This window comes from Lolium perenne, chromosome 3, assembly GCF_019359855.2.
Source record: "Lolium perenne isolate Kyuss_39 chromosome 3, Kyuss_2.0, whole genome shotgun sequence".
In the NCBI taxonomy this organism is placed as follows: Eukaryota; Viridiplantae; Streptophyta; class Magnoliopsida; order Poales; family Poaceae; genus Lolium; species Lolium perenne.
The window spans coordinates 205505662-205520695 of NC_067246.2; the positions used below are offsets into that span (position 1 = coordinate 205505662).

General features: G+C 40.3%; 2 protein-coding genes across 2 annotated transcripts; one reads left to right on the plus strand and one right to left on the minus strand.

Moving 5' to 3' along the window:
* Positions 1 to 43: 43 nt before the first annotated feature.
* LOC127343154 (membrane-bound transcription factor site-2 protease homolog) lies at positions 44 to 5276 on the plus strand. Its single transcript, XM_051369268.2, has 10 exons — positions 44 to 202; positions 831 to 896; positions 1380 to 1446; positions 2132 to 2206; positions 2280 to 2383; positions 2570 to 2717; positions 3036 to 3116; positions 3189 to 3650; positions 3909 to 4238; positions 4779 to 5276. The coding sequence occupies exons 1-10, from the start codon at positions 102 to 104 to the stop codon at positions 4947 to 4949; spliced, it is 1605 nt and encodes a 534-aa protein (XP_051225228.1). The 5' UTR covers positions 44 to 101; the 3' UTR covers positions 4950 to 5276.
* Positions 5277 to 5430: 154 nt separating this feature from the next.
* On the minus strand, positions 5431 to 11874 carry LOC127343153 (uncharacterized). The gene is made up of 21 exons (XM_051369267.2): positions 11594 to 11874; positions 10515 to 10594; positions 10299 to 10385; positions 9547 to 9597; positions 9332 to 9449; positions 9157 to 9213; positions 8978 to 9042; positions 8527 to 8610; positions 8366 to 8416; positions 8218 to 8280; positions 8062 to 8108; positions 7876 to 7954; positions 7688 to 7750; positions 7403 to 7492; positions 7275 to 7313; positions 6965 to 7192; positions 6788 to 6873; positions 6659 to 6707; positions 6486 to 6566; positions 6304 to 6397; positions 5431 to 6056 (listed from the first exon to the last, which is right to left on the minus strand). Exons 1-21 carry the CDS (start codon positions 11715 to 11717, stop codon positions 5860 to 5862), a joined length of 1833 nt encoding a protein of 610 aa, XP_051225227.1. The 5' UTR covers positions 11718 to 11874; the 3' UTR covers positions 5431 to 5859.
* Between the last annotated feature and the right edge of the window lie 3160 nt (positions 11875 to 15034).

Sequence of the window (15034 nt, forward strand, 5' to 3'; positions counted from 1 at the left end):
CAATATAGATCTGACGGTTCGCACCCCAACTTTTTTATTAATTATTAATTCCTCCAAAATCAGTAAGCCGACTCGAGGCTTCTCCGGCTCCCCGCACTCGAATGATCGGCGGCGGCGGACGCAGCAGGCGGCGCGGGCGTGCGCCGGCTGCCCTGCCCTCGAGCGCGGCCGCGGACCAAACCGAGCACTCTCTCTCTTGCTGGTTAGTGATGCAGACGGTCTCTTCTCGCCAGCTAAACAGACCCAATCCGCTTGATCTAAATCGAGTTTTACTTATTAGCTTCCTCTGTCACCGTTCTGAAGCCCTAGTGGCCAACGTTTTTAAATAGTACCACTGATAGCCGGCTATAGCCCCATTTAGCCCCTAATTTAGCAGCTAAACTTCCTGTTTTCTGAATTTCTCTTTTCTTCTTGTTATTTCATGTTTTCTGAATTTCTATTCAATCTGATTCGATAAAACTTGTGAGTTGAATAGTTGAAGACTTGTTTGCGTTGAATAGTTGAATGAGTTGTAGCTCGAATCATGTTTGAGTCATAGTTTTCCTTTTCTTTGGGCAAGATATGACTGAATTTTCCCTTGTTTTTTTTTAAAAGCTAAATGATTTAGCCTTGGCAATAGCCTTTCTAAGCTTCTAAAAATGCCGCGGCTAAATAAAATAGCCCGCTATTTTAAACTATGCCTAATACAGCTTAATGAGTCTATCCAATCTGTCCTGTTTATTGCCTATTTCACTCTCGTCCTTTTTGGATAAAACTATTCTTTATCTTCATTGCGTGTAAATATAAAAAATGGCTGCCATGTTCACTCATTGTGATTATGCAAACTGTAGGTATTGGGACTGCAAAATCTATGCCTTCAACCACATGATATTCAATTTGGGGTGGAAACATGCTAGGTATGCTTTGACTTGGGCCTTCGGAGTTCTTTCTACTGCAATTCCTCATGACTGCAAATTTCACATATCACCATTTTATCTCCTGTGATGATAGTGTAGCACTTGTACCAAAATAAGTCAAGTCTTTGTATCTGTTTTCCACATCTCTTTTGCATGGCTTCTTATGTGTATTATAGATCCGTACAGCACACCCATACAATCCAGACATGTGTAGATCAACAAACTTAGTTTAAATCAATTCATTTTGGAAGAAGGTTGTCCATGCACCATACCAAGAGTTAAAACATATTCTGGCAGATCTGGCATGCTAAAGGTCGACACCAAAATTAGCACCTTATAGCAATGCTTATGTCATTTATTTTGAAGAACTTAACTATATACTCATGTACTTCTTTTGTTCACTACTATATACTCATATACTGACTATGTAGAGCTTAGCCATTGATTTTCCTTGACTTATGCCTAGTTAATTCCTTTTGGCAGATACACCAGAGCATGGTCTTCTATAGGAGTTTATTTCTCTCTCGTTGCTTTAGTTGGTATATCTTTGGTAAGTTAAATGTCATCACACATAATAAAATATTGTTGTTCCTAGTGTTATGTTATGCAGTGTGTATGCTAATCCCAAAGTTCGAGAATACACTCCTGTGCCATGTACTCTCATGATATCACCTTTTGTTACTTGTTAAATTATTTGATACTATTTAACTTGACTATGTATAATACTAGCTGATTATGAGACCAATACCACATATCCAGAATTGTTTTCCCTAGTTTATTATCTGTATCACTGTATGTGACTTTGGTACATGGTGGTAATCTTGAATCTACTTCAGACAGCAGACAACTGAGATTTTCCGCACAGTTCCTTAAATATTGAACTGCTATTTTATGGTTACTAAAGTTCACATAATTGTGCATAGATTTGAAATTGATGCCTCCGATAATCCACACCCTATTCAGAAAAGCATAGAGGAATACTTTGTTTTTCGGGCTCGCCAAAATAGAGTTGGTTCTTTGTTTTTCTACCTTCGTTGCTTGCTTTTTTACACACAGATCTCATTGCAGCTCTAGTAGTCTTTACAACAATATATTGATTTTCCTATTAATAAATCCATCGACTGCTGTTAATCTGTATATTTGACTTCATTAGTTCCTGAGCCGGCTTTGGAAGGTAGTTAACATATATTTCTTACACAATTTTGGATAGTTTATATTGTTCTGTTGCATTTCAGTTGCTACTATGGGATTCAGTTGGTGCATTTCATGTTAGAGGTGGATATGTTAGTGCCTGGTTACCAAATCTACTGGTGAGGAGACATGCTTCTTTCTTTCTTTCATTTTTGCACATCAAACACTTAGCACACATTTTACTTATTGCAGTCTTCCAGCTTTAGCGTATCGCTAATGGACACCCCAATCATCATAGCATCAACGATCTTATCAATTGCTTTTCATGAATTTGGACATGCTATTGCAGCTGCAAGGTCTATATCTCATCTTCTTGTGCACCTATTATGTGAGATGTGCTGCCTGTGCCTACATGTACAGACAAAATGCATTCCTTATTTGATACTCTAAACATCTGAGTGTTGTCTCGTTATATTACTTCCATCCATAGATATAACCTTTTTGTCACACTGCTGATATGTTCATTGCTCAATATGCAACAGTGAGGGCGTGCAGATGGAATATGTTGCAATATTCATAGCTGTAATTTTTCCTGGGGCATTAGTTGCTCTGAACTATGACCTTCTTGAGAATCTACCCCTTTTTTCAATGCTTCGGATTTATTGCGCGGGAATTTGGCATAATGTTATGGTAAGTTATGCTATGCCCCTCTAGAGATCCATGATACTTAGATAAAAAGAAACACACATATTTTCATTATCTGTATCATGCCATGCTCTTGTAGAGATCTATGATGCTTAGATAAATTGAAACAAACACAATTTGAACTCTTGCCATAGAGAATTAGAGACTCACAAGGATACCAATCAAGAAATAAGAACAATTATTATTATTATTGTGTAGATTGGCATAAGGTACCAGGTGACGCTTCAATTTAGAAGAGATGGGTCAAGATATCTTTTCATAAGCCTCATAATGATGTATCTGTTATTATTTCATGTTTAATAGTTATGTGCAGCTTGTGTGCTGATGGCATTATTACTTCCTGTGGTTCTCTATCCTCTCTACACGAGTGGTGATGGCCTTACTGTAAGTCTGTTTCCTCACACTTCTCATCATTTTGATCCCAGCACTTGTGATTCTAAATTCCTGTCAAAATAGGTCATGGGAGTCCCACAAACATCTCCTCTGTCAGGGTACTTGTCTGTTCATGATGTTATCCTCTCTGTTGATGGTCTGAACATAAGAAAAACTGACGATTGGATGAAAATGCTGGATGAAGGCAGCGTACCAAAAACTAGTAGTCGTGAGTTTCTTGGAGATTCTCAGAGCTATGGTGCCACTAGTTATGGCAAGGGTTATTGTGTCCCCAACTCATGGTTGGATGCAAGCAAGAATCTCTGGCAGCTAAATGACAAGCTATCTTGCCCAGATGAACTGATAGTCTTTGGGAAATTTACCTGTAATGGCTCCACAACCTTTTCTGAGAATGACAGAGGTAGTGGCAAGAAAGAAGCTGAGGACAAGTATTGCTTGATTGCAAAAGATGTAGTTAAACTCAAAAAATGTGGAAACGGATGGCAGGGTACTAAATATGATGAAAGTAGTTGTACCTGTTTGGAGGTAAGATTCCTTATTCTTTTGTGACTTACATTACTATAATGTGGCAATGAATTATTGTTTTTCATGAATAATCTTGAGCCATCTCTTGCTTATAATAACAGTTATCTTTTTCTATGATTTGCCTACTATGCTTGATTAAGTGTTTTTATTTTTATTTTTATGAATAATCTTGAGCTATTTCTTCCTTATAATAACAGTTATCCTTTTGTACGAGTTACCTTCTGTGCTTGATTAAGTGTTTTTGATTAATGTTGGCAGGATGAGTACTGCTTGGTACCAGTTCTGGCCCCTGGGTTTTCATGGATAGAGATCTCCTATACCAGACCATATTCTTTGGAGTGTTTAAAGCAAGATGCAAATTTATCATCACCACATGCTACAAATAATAACCATGGTCCCAGTCCTTGTGGGGGAACTTTTGTTTATGCGGGGGATCTGTCATCGGCAGCACGTTCTGTTAAGTTATGCCCCTATAGGCCCCGATGGGCACTCTTCCTTTTTATTGCAGATGTACCCTATATATTGGAGAATTGTTTAAGTTGTTTGCTTCATGTGTCTGCGGCATTGGCTGCAGTCAACTGCTTACCGGTAAGTCCTTCATTTACTGAAGTTTTCTTTGGCTGATCGATAAGTAGGATCAGCATAAATTTCAGCAAAGAAACTTGACATTGAATTGAGGATTTTTGTGTGGATTCGGAGCTCGAACTTGGTAACATATTTTTCTTTTCTTTTTTGGATTACTTATGATTATACTTATTCACTACTCTTTTCTTATACCTCCTTTGTTTCTCTATAATGTCCAACTCAACATGCGTACTCGCCAAGTATATTACTAGATCTATGGGAAAATTAGTGTTGACCATGTATACCTTACTTCAAGACTGTTAGTTACTAGAAGTCCAGAACCATGCAATCCTTTTCAATGCAATAATTGCACCCTTGATGCTTTAAGCAAACAACTATTTTGAGATAATGATTCCCAAGGGCAAAGATATAAATAAATAAAAGAGGAAGTACTTTGGTAGTCCGGTTTTGTAGTTACCTGGCTTGCATTTCAACTTGATCGCCTGTAGTGTCTCAAGAATTAAGAATACTCTTCTGGTACCTAACCATTCAAAGGATAAACAGGTATTCTTCTTAGATGGGGATGCAATTTTGGAGACTACCTTACGATATGTTGCTTGGTTTACCCCAAGACAGAAGCGGGTGATTATTAAGGTCTGCCGCCTTCTGTGGACCAGCCTATCCATCATCATGTTCTCAAGGTTCTTATGTTCCATGACACTATATTATGGCTAATGTATAAGTCATTATGATGGAGCTTTGCTGTAAACTAGTACTTACAAAAAAATCATTAACATAGTATCAGTCAGCTGTAAAAGATATCACACAATTGGCATGCAAGATACCTCCTTGTGAAACAATGGCAGTTTGAGATTGTTACAAATTGATACGATATGGCCTCTCACACGTAGAAGTACATTAGAATGTTCCATGTTTAATATTTTTTTTGGATGATTCACGGAATGTAGAATATTTAGAGACGAGAGATAAGAGTGGGCATGGAACCTACCAATGTAAACTATTACGAGGCTTCATATATATGTTTGCAGGAGCTCAATTCAATATCCGTAACTGTCAATCTTTTATTAGACTATATAGGAGATACAATCTGAACCTGGAGTTTGTGCAGTTCATCGAAAAGTAAATAAAGAGCGACTTAATTAGCATTCAACAGTACAACCGTGTTCTTGAATCAGATACTAGAAAAATATTCCACTAGGTAAATCTGGTTCCCATTCATTCAGTCCATGGAAGATACAGAACAGTCTTAGCGGAATAAAAGGGATACAACACAATAGACCCTACTAGAGCTACCTTCACTTCAACATGACCGGAGGACGTTCCTCGTAAAAATATCGGAACCACGTGTCGCTGGAGCTTCAAAAGCTAACCTTGTAGCCAAACACTTCCTCTCATAGCTCCAGATCCTCAATGGAGTTGCTCCAAGTGAGAGAGGAGCTTGTCCTGGAGCTGAAAAATCCTGGAACGGAGCCATGCCAAACACCCCCTTTGCCTCCTCGTTCGAGCAGTGTCAAATCCAACAAACTAAAGGGCAAACCCAGGAAAAGAGAGAGAGAGAGAGAGGGTACAAACAAAGCGGTAGAAACGAATACATTTTGAGATGCTGCGGGTGGCGGCTTCTCGGTTAGATTTGGATGCCGTTGCTGTTCGCGTAGTACCCGTTCACCAGGATCTTCAGTGGCTTCACAGCCGTATATGGTTTCTTGACCGGGGGGACTACAGTGCCGTTCGTGGTACATCTGGGTGTCGAGTTTAGACTGGCGATGCCACAGCTGCGCTGGAGCAGCCGGTCTAGCTGTCCCGACGCCGCTGCTATTAACCCTGTGATCAGACATGCGTTATGACCAAGATTAATCTAAATAAATTAAGAACTTCTGTACATATATGGGTTGAGACAAGTGAAAATGACAGCATAAAAACATCTACCGTTTTCATTATTTTTTATATCGTTATAGGCACTCTTGATTACTGGAGGTGGAGGTTCAGTAAAAATCTAACATATTTACAGTCGATGAATGTATCCTAATAAGAATGACATGAGCATAAGCATTTTTGTGGAGTGTGTTACCTAAAAAAAGTGGAGAGGGCTTTCCCGGTCTTGACTTGAATTCAGGATGGAATTGTGCACCGATGAAGAACTCATGATTTGGTATCTCAATAATCTGCAGACAGTACATGAGTTATAGTCAACTGAAATTCTTGAATTTAAGTTATGATTGAGATCAAAGCAACTATCTCTTTCAAATATACCTCCATCCTCCTTCCACTTTCGTCCTTGCCCACAAACGAAAGCCCGGCTTTCTCAAGCTCCGGGACCATTTCAGGGTTAACCTGAACAAAACCAATAGAATCTCCACCATTATACAAAAGAACAAGGGCATTGTAGAATGATCTGTGCCATCAGGTAATCTCATGTTTCTAACCTCATATCTGTGCCGATGTCTCTCGTCGACTGAGCTAGCGTTGCCATACCTAAGATCACAAGGATAAGACAGTAAACATCAAGTGCACACTTATTTATAAGCAGTCCAGGGATAGTACTGTTCTCTTACAGCTTTGAAGATTTACAGTTATTGCCTAGGAAATATGTTCTCCTTGATCCAAGCCGCATCGTAGCTCCCATTTGAGTTTTGGAGCCCTGCAGAAGTGTTGTCCAAAGTATATGGATCAAAGATGATGCTTAACAGAGAATAACAGCCAAAATAGTAGGACAGTTAAGGATGATCTACCTCTGGCATGAAAATGACACAAGGCGATGGCGTAGCTGGGTCAAACTCTGTGCTATTTGCGCCGCTTAATTTCATGACAGATCGGGCAAACTCGATCACTGCAACTTGCATACCCAAGCAAATGCCAAGATAAGGAACATTATTTTCCCGTGCATATTTTGCAGCGAGGATTTTGCCTTGAACTCCCCTGTCTCCAAAGCCTCCAGGAACGAGTACACCGCCCGCGCCCTGATATAGAAATTTCTTCAGATAACTGAACAAAAGTAGCACTTGCATCATGGCAGCAGTCAAGAATGTAAAATGTGCTAACCTTCAGTAGTTTCCATGCTTTCTGATGGGCTTCAGGAGTCTAAACAAAGTAAGCACGTACCAAGCATCAATGGTAGGTTCATGGAGGAAAATAAAATTGATATGAACTCCATAGTCAACAACACCGACCTCCTTAGCTGCAGAATCTTCAAGGTCACAGGAACAAACCCACTCCACTACAAGCTTCCTTCCCATAGCAACTGATGCATGCAGAAGAGCCTGGAACAAAGGTCAAACAAGATAAGTCACTCAATAATACAGTGAAATGGTACATCAAGATCTGACAGATCCTATTTGTCTTTTCAGCTATTTATGTTACTGTTTCTTAATCTAATGTGTACATCAATGATCAAGCAAATTCGAGTCTTGTTGTTAATGGGATTAAATACAAGTGCATTCTGTAATAAACTTCACCTTCTGAACAGATAGATAAGAATCCGACAGGCTGGTATATTTTCCAACCATGGCAATCTTAACCTAAAAAATAAATGTGCAATAATGGTCAGCTATAATTTTATTTTGACATAAATATATAAAAAGGTAATACACTAGCCTCGCAAACAACAGAAGAGAAAGAGTTTAAAAAATTAAAAATATCGTACCGGAGTCTTCAGTTTGTCTAACTTGTTGGCTCTTTCAGTCCATTCAGCCAACTTAGGTTCTCGAGGTACTTTGCCAATACTGCATAAATGAGTGGAACAAACACATCGAAATGTCAGCTTGTCTTCCATCAAACTATCAGGTGATTGATAAACTTAATTGAAGACATGAAAAATAAAAACACATACCGCTGAAGATCTAAAACTTTTAGAATAGCTTCATGTGCCTTTTGGTCCTATACAAAGAATCCAGTGTAGATGATTAAATAGGGGCCTATTTGACTGTCGCGTTCATAAGACTCAAGTTTGGAATGCATGCATTTGAACAATAGAAACGGATCATACCCTTAGCAACAAAGGGATGTGCCAAATGTTTGAAACGTCATGGAGATTCACAATATTTGATATCTGCATCATACAAGTCACTGTCAACACAACGCCATCGCCAGCAAGAGTCAAAAGAAGCCTTAAAACTTCTGAAAGTTTATCATACTGGAACGTGGCAGAATTGTGAGAGCTTGACGGCCACATGTTCTTCGAGCGGCTGTCAAATAACATAGAGATGACCGATAATTAGTGAAGAATTTCCAGCACCAAGGTATTGGACCATAGAGTGTTATAAGGAGATGCAAGGATGACGGTTAGATGGTGTACCTCAGTACTGCGACATGCTAAAATGTCAGGTGCCAACCCAAGTCCCCTTAGACTACGAACACTGTGTTGTGTAGGCTTGGTTTTCTGTATCAATGAAAGGTGTATCATGATTTGCAATTATCAAATGCGACAAGCTCAGATAACTGAATAATTATACTTCTTAAGAGTCATGAAAGTTCAATACTTTGTAGTCTACGCCTCTCCATAACATGATAAAGTACCATTTCGTCTAAGTAAAATTGCATAGCAGCGAAAAGTAGAAAAGTACAAATACATTTTCATATTTCATGTCATTTCTGGAACTGTTTTTTCAGTAACTGTATATTTGCAGAATGTACCTATTAGTTTTGCCATGTAGTACAACATGACATGAACCCAAATTAAGCTCAAAGAACTGTAACAAGCTCTCACATTTTTATCTTTGCACTTTGTTCAAATGAGTAAAACATACCTGCTCACCAACTACATTTAGGACTGGAACAAGACTAACATGGACCAGACAGAAATTCCCATTTCCTGCAACTCAGAATAAGGAAAAGATGTGTCAACTGAAGTTAATGGATTGTAAAAGAGAGCCAGAACCCCCTAGAAAAGAAAATACATTCAAGGAACAGCTGATCTTTTACTGACCTACACGGTATGAAAATTGACCTAATGCTTCAATAAAAGGCATTGATTCAATATCCCCTGCATCAGAAATGCCACTGTCATTATGCGCTGAGGAAAAATAGACTAAACTGCATACAGGCTACGCTTGCTGTATGTTCCACTGTAATGTGTTCTACAGATGAAATTAATTTTTTACCTATAGTGCCACCGAGTTCTATTACACAAACATCAGGAGGCCCTTCTTTGCCATCGACCGACTTTATGGCCACACGTTCAATCCAATCCTGTATTTCATCTGTAATATGTGGCACAACCTGAAAAGGAAGATAAATCCACATTCAGTAATCATTGTCGTTTATACTTTTTTTTGGCATGGAAGGTCCATATCCATACTACATACTGACGACAAACCTGGACGGTTTTCCCCAAGTAGTCTCCTCTCCTTTCTTTGTCAATGACAGCCTGATGTGCGCATTACAAAGAAAAATGTTATTAAGTTTCAGAAGATAGAACGTGAAGCTACAATTGATATCATATGATATAAACCAAAAGAGTTTGAATAAAAAAACGGTAATCACGTGAAAGTGAAAATTCTACAAAGGATAAGTTACTTTTGTTCCTAAGATAACGGCTAACTGAAACTGACATACTGGTGTAGGCTTCAACTGTATTTTGAAACCTAGTTACCTAGTCTACTTTGCAACCTGTAGAAAATTCAGGTAGTCAACAGAAGAAAGATTCTTTAATTCACTAATTGACAGCAGCGACCTGAGCGACCTGCAGAGTCATGGACTCTACAATTAAGCCACCATGTGACAGGTTGAATCTTATATCAGTATCCCCCGACAAGGGTGCCAGGCTTGAGGCCCAGATGATTCTGCACATGCATGATTGTACCGCAGTAGATCTTACGATGAAACATAAAGCGATTCAATAAAGATTTGTGGGCTCCATGTATATCATATTCGGTGAATCAAATGCTCGAATATAAGTTGCAGATATCCTGAAAGTGGGCCGGTTTGTTAACGCAAAAGGTTAAGGAAAACCTTTTCCCCTCTTTTCGAAAAAGAACGTATAAACCAACCAAACTTTTGACTTAATAGCGCAATCTTCCACACACAAGATGTAATTGCACATGGATTAGGACAAACGAATCCAGTTACCTGATAGACCTTTCCTGTTGTTATATTGTGGTCACGGGTGAGTTTGATATCCAGAAAACGTTCATAGTTTCCAAGGTCCAAGTCCGCCTTGAAAATGGAAAAATGAAGAGAGTCCAATCAGACAAAAATAAATCCACTCAATTTCTTGTTAAAAAATCTATGAAATAGTGTCCATTGTTGGTAAACAAACTGTATGAGCTCGCAGCAGGCAGTTACCTCTCCACCATCGTCCAAAACAAAGACCTCGCCATGCTCGAAGGGAGACATGGTACCAGCGTCGGTGTTGAGGTATGGATCTGCAGATGAGCAGTCACAACAGATAACAAGGATGAGAAATCAAGAAGAACCAGTAAAGGTCACCTAACAACGTAGCATTATTTGGTCTCTTTATCCGTTCACCAACTTGTATTATAGAAACCCTGCAACTAAAATCTTGAAACGAGCTAACATGCGCACACGTATGGGTCGTTTATTTACGTTTCTCTCTGTCCGAGTCATCTAATGAAAGGAAACAACGACTTTCCTGAGGAGGATTTCGTGTGTTTGAAGGAAGTAGGATTGTGACAACAACTTAAGATCAGGTATCCGCTCCATAAAGATGACAGCGAGTCACCGGAAAACAAAAGGCACGACTTTGTTTACTTTTACCGGAAGAAACTGTAGGAAAACACCGGAAGAAGATTAGCCGGAATCACCGAAAAGCACTATCTGTTCTAACGCAGAGCAATGCTTTACTAGTTACCGAATGCTGCACCAGGGGAGCAGAAAACACAGGAATCTAAGCTCACAGTTTAGGGTGAAATTAAGCTGTGAATTAGCCGACTGAAAGGAAGGAAGTTGCATGTCTCATGTGAGAGTGTCGAGTTCAGATGAACTGAAAAACATCAAGGCCCATAAGAAAAAAGCAAACAGCGAGTGACAAAAGCAAGGTGTTGGCGAACAGAGAAGCGCGTTGGCGCAAGCTGCTGCCACGCGCACCCCAAGCACAAGCAGCCTCCCGAAATACTCGGGGAATGCCGCCGCTTCCTTATCCCAAAATGACACACTTGTTCCACAAAGTCCAGCGACAAAAGCAAGGCTTTGTTTTTGTTTCTGGACCTCTGGGCTCCAACGCACCCCCGAGCCGAGGCAGGAAGGATCACGCGTTGGGAAGCCGGGTAAAATTCCACCGAAAACCCCGCCCTTTTTTTTTGTTGTCTACCTTGGCGCCGGCTATCTCTGTGCTGGATGCCCAAAATTAGACGGGTGGTGGTGGTGGAGTGAGAGGGAGAAGGAAGGAGGGGATGAATGGCTACCGATCTTGATGGTGGTGACGCGGAGGCCGCAGCCCTTGAGCACGGCGCCGATGCTGCTCGCCGTCACGCCCTTGCCGAGCCCGCTCACCACTCCTCCGCTCACCACCACGTACTTCATCTTCATGGCCGTCCGGCGGTAGCTCTGTCGCTCACAGGGAGGGGAGGAAGCGGTGGAGAGCTGGAGAGTCCTTGCTCTGCTCTTGGGCTAGCTAGTGCGGGAGAGGCCAAGTGCCGGAGTGGAGAGGAGGAGGAGGTGTTTAGGCTGATGAATCCTGGAATGGGGGTAGGGGAGAGGAGGGGGTTAAATAAGGAGGGGTCGAACAGATCTCAACTGAAAAAACTCCCTCTCAAAACCCACCACCCTCCTTCCCTCTACCTCCCTGTCTCCAAAAAATAAACTAATGAAACGGGAAAGGTTTGAATCGTACAGAAACGGGTTCCCTCGCGCGGTTGAAATCGGCTAGCCTGACTAGCAGGGCTCTCACTGGATTTGATCGGGCATTCCGCCACCCGCAGATTGGATTTTGTGCATTTGGTTTCTGTTGCAAGATGGGTGATGCAACGGCTTAGAGAGTGACGGTTGGTAGTTGCGATATTGCGAGGGCCCAGCCTCCCTTGTTTGGAATGCAATTTTGAATAGGATCCTAGCTCGTTCATGTGACCTTCACGTGGATCCGCTCAGCCATTTGTAGAGATGCCGACGTGCACTCAAACCATCATGTGCAATTATGAATAAGCTGATGACGATAGTACATTTACCCATCATCGAAAAAGAGGTGAACTCTCAGGGCTCTACGTCGATTAATTCATGCTATTATTGTGAGGTTTTCAGTCAATTATGTATAGTCATAAAATGATAAAGCAGTCTCGATGAATCACTAACCTTATGACTGACTAGTTGAACAAAGCCTGTGCTACCATATCGAAGTAGCCTCCATATATAAGCTCATGTGTCTCCGCATGCTGAAGTAAGCACCAACACAGATCATGTGTGTAGCCTTCATAGGTAACCTAGAAAAAATTGAACAGCCTAACTTTCCTAAAACATATATCATTGCCATTTATCCAAATGGTTCAATATAAGAGTCACAGTAGGGTGCTCCAGCGGGGGGTGCTGGTAGACAACGGTCGGTGGCAGTGGCAAAAGACGAAGTCGGTGACAGGGGGTACTTTGTGGCATTTGGGATTTTTGGGATGGGATGTGAGCCCCATTCTCCATAGATATGGAGAGAAGGTAGGGGGATATGTTGTTAAAAAGATAGGGTGGAATAGGAGCTCCCTACTTTAATGAGATGAGTAGGAATATGAATACAGTATGTTTGTTTGCTTAAAAGCCGTAAAATAGGGAATATACCCTCCGTCCGCGAATAAGTGGACTTTTTCCATTTTTAGAAGTCAAACATTTTTAAAGTTTGACTCAAATTTTACACGAAAGTAGCAACATATGGAACATTAAGTTACTATATATTGAATCTAATGATATCACTTTAGTGTCATAAATGATGTTACTTTTTTCAAGGAAGTTGGCCAAAATTAGTAAAATTTAACTTAAGACATGTCCTACCGAACCTTATTTGAGGACCGATGGAGTATGAGTTACAACAGTTGAACTCTTATTAGGAGTAAAATTTCAAGTCCATGCCTCAATTACTCTGTTTTTTGTTTTGTTTTTTTAACTGCAAAAAGACCCCTTAAATACAAAGGCTGCATCAATACATATTTTACAGCAAGGGATAGTAATTATTTTTCGTATGGACACACACATGGAGAGAGAGAGACACCATGTTTACAGGTACGTGATGCTACCTAGACTGAAACATGCCGACTTGGAGTCATGATCATCATTGTGCAAACAAGTCATAATCTGTGGGGTTGGCCACGCTTATTTTTCTTTTAATTCATTAGTCAAATCGTCCTTACTTCGATCCCTATCCACCTCACTTTTACAGCTCGAAATCTGGTGTCAAAGCTACTTTTCCTATGTTGACGTATGTACAGTTTCACAATGTTTTCCAAGAAAGGACGTTTTTTACATGCTTCAAGAAAGGACGTTGAAAGAGGTGAAGAACCAATTTGTTCCTTGGACACTCGCTAAACATGATTGTAACCCTTTTGAGAGCAGGACCTCCTTTGCTTGAGTTTTTTTTTTTTTTTTGCATATATTTACCTACACACCATATTATTTGATCCCGAGCCGGGGCAACACCACGTGGCGGCCTCCTACAGTAAACTTCCAAGAGGGTACCTATGTTTAGTCTTTGCAGTTTTGTTTATGTATTTGGAGTATATATATCCTGTAACACAACATCATAAGATTCCCGTTAATAGACACAAGTTGACTAGCGATGACATGGGTACTCAAAGATCATCATATATTCATCCTAAAATCTTATATCTGCAAATACAATTGATTCTCTGTTTGAAACTGATATGTTTCCGACGTAAATGCGTGGAAAAGTCTTTATGAAAATTTACATATAGCAAAAACATCTTATTGACGACCGCGACAGACAGATTCCGTCTTGCGGTGGTAAATTAAGGAGGCAAAGCAGCCTACATCAGAAAAGGGAGAAGGCCGAGACAACAGAGAGAGGTAAAGGGGAGGTAGAGAGGTTGCGGTAAGAAGCCAACAAGTAGAAATAAGATGAAAGTATCTAGGATGACGCATCATGGTTTAAAGACCGAGTATATCAACCTGAGGTGGGCGAATAGGCGACTATAAAAATTACTGATCGAACTTTTCAATCTTCACAATATAAGCTAGAGGTTGCCTAGAGTACACTAAACATGCAATCTACAAAGGTAAACATGCGTCAAAGGTAAAATGCTAAAAGTAAGGAGCAGGGTTAAGACATTGCAAGCACGAGGATTCAATCCTCAAAGTTCGGAATGTTGCACATTTCTACATGTTCTTGGAGATGTTTGGATAAGTCTTAAGGTCACAAAGGCATTGAATACAATGGCCCACCTATGCCTCCTTGAGTTTTTTCCTCGAAGTTGAAGGTGTACCCCCGGCCTATGCCACCTTGAGTTACAAAAAAAAACAAGCATAGGTGGGTCATGGAGCACGCGGTCACCAGAACTTGACTAACTTCTTGGCTTGATCGCAACTGAAGGCTTTCGGGCTTTCGGGTGAAAACTAAACGCAGAGGAGGTGTTTATCCTTCAAGTGCTACAAATATTTGTGCACTCAAACTGAATTTTGAAACATTGCAAAAGTTTCTCAAAGACTTACTTTGGCCCCTTAGATATCTTACAAAGTTCAACAAAGGCATGGGAGTAAAAATAGATCTCACAAGCAAACGAGCACATGAGTTGTTAAATATAAATTATAGCGATAGTCAAAAATACCAGGCTACCGAATGTCACCCTAAAATCCATGGACACCTCGTAGGTGTTAAATATGAATTCTCAGTGATCGTCGGCAATAATTCCACAATC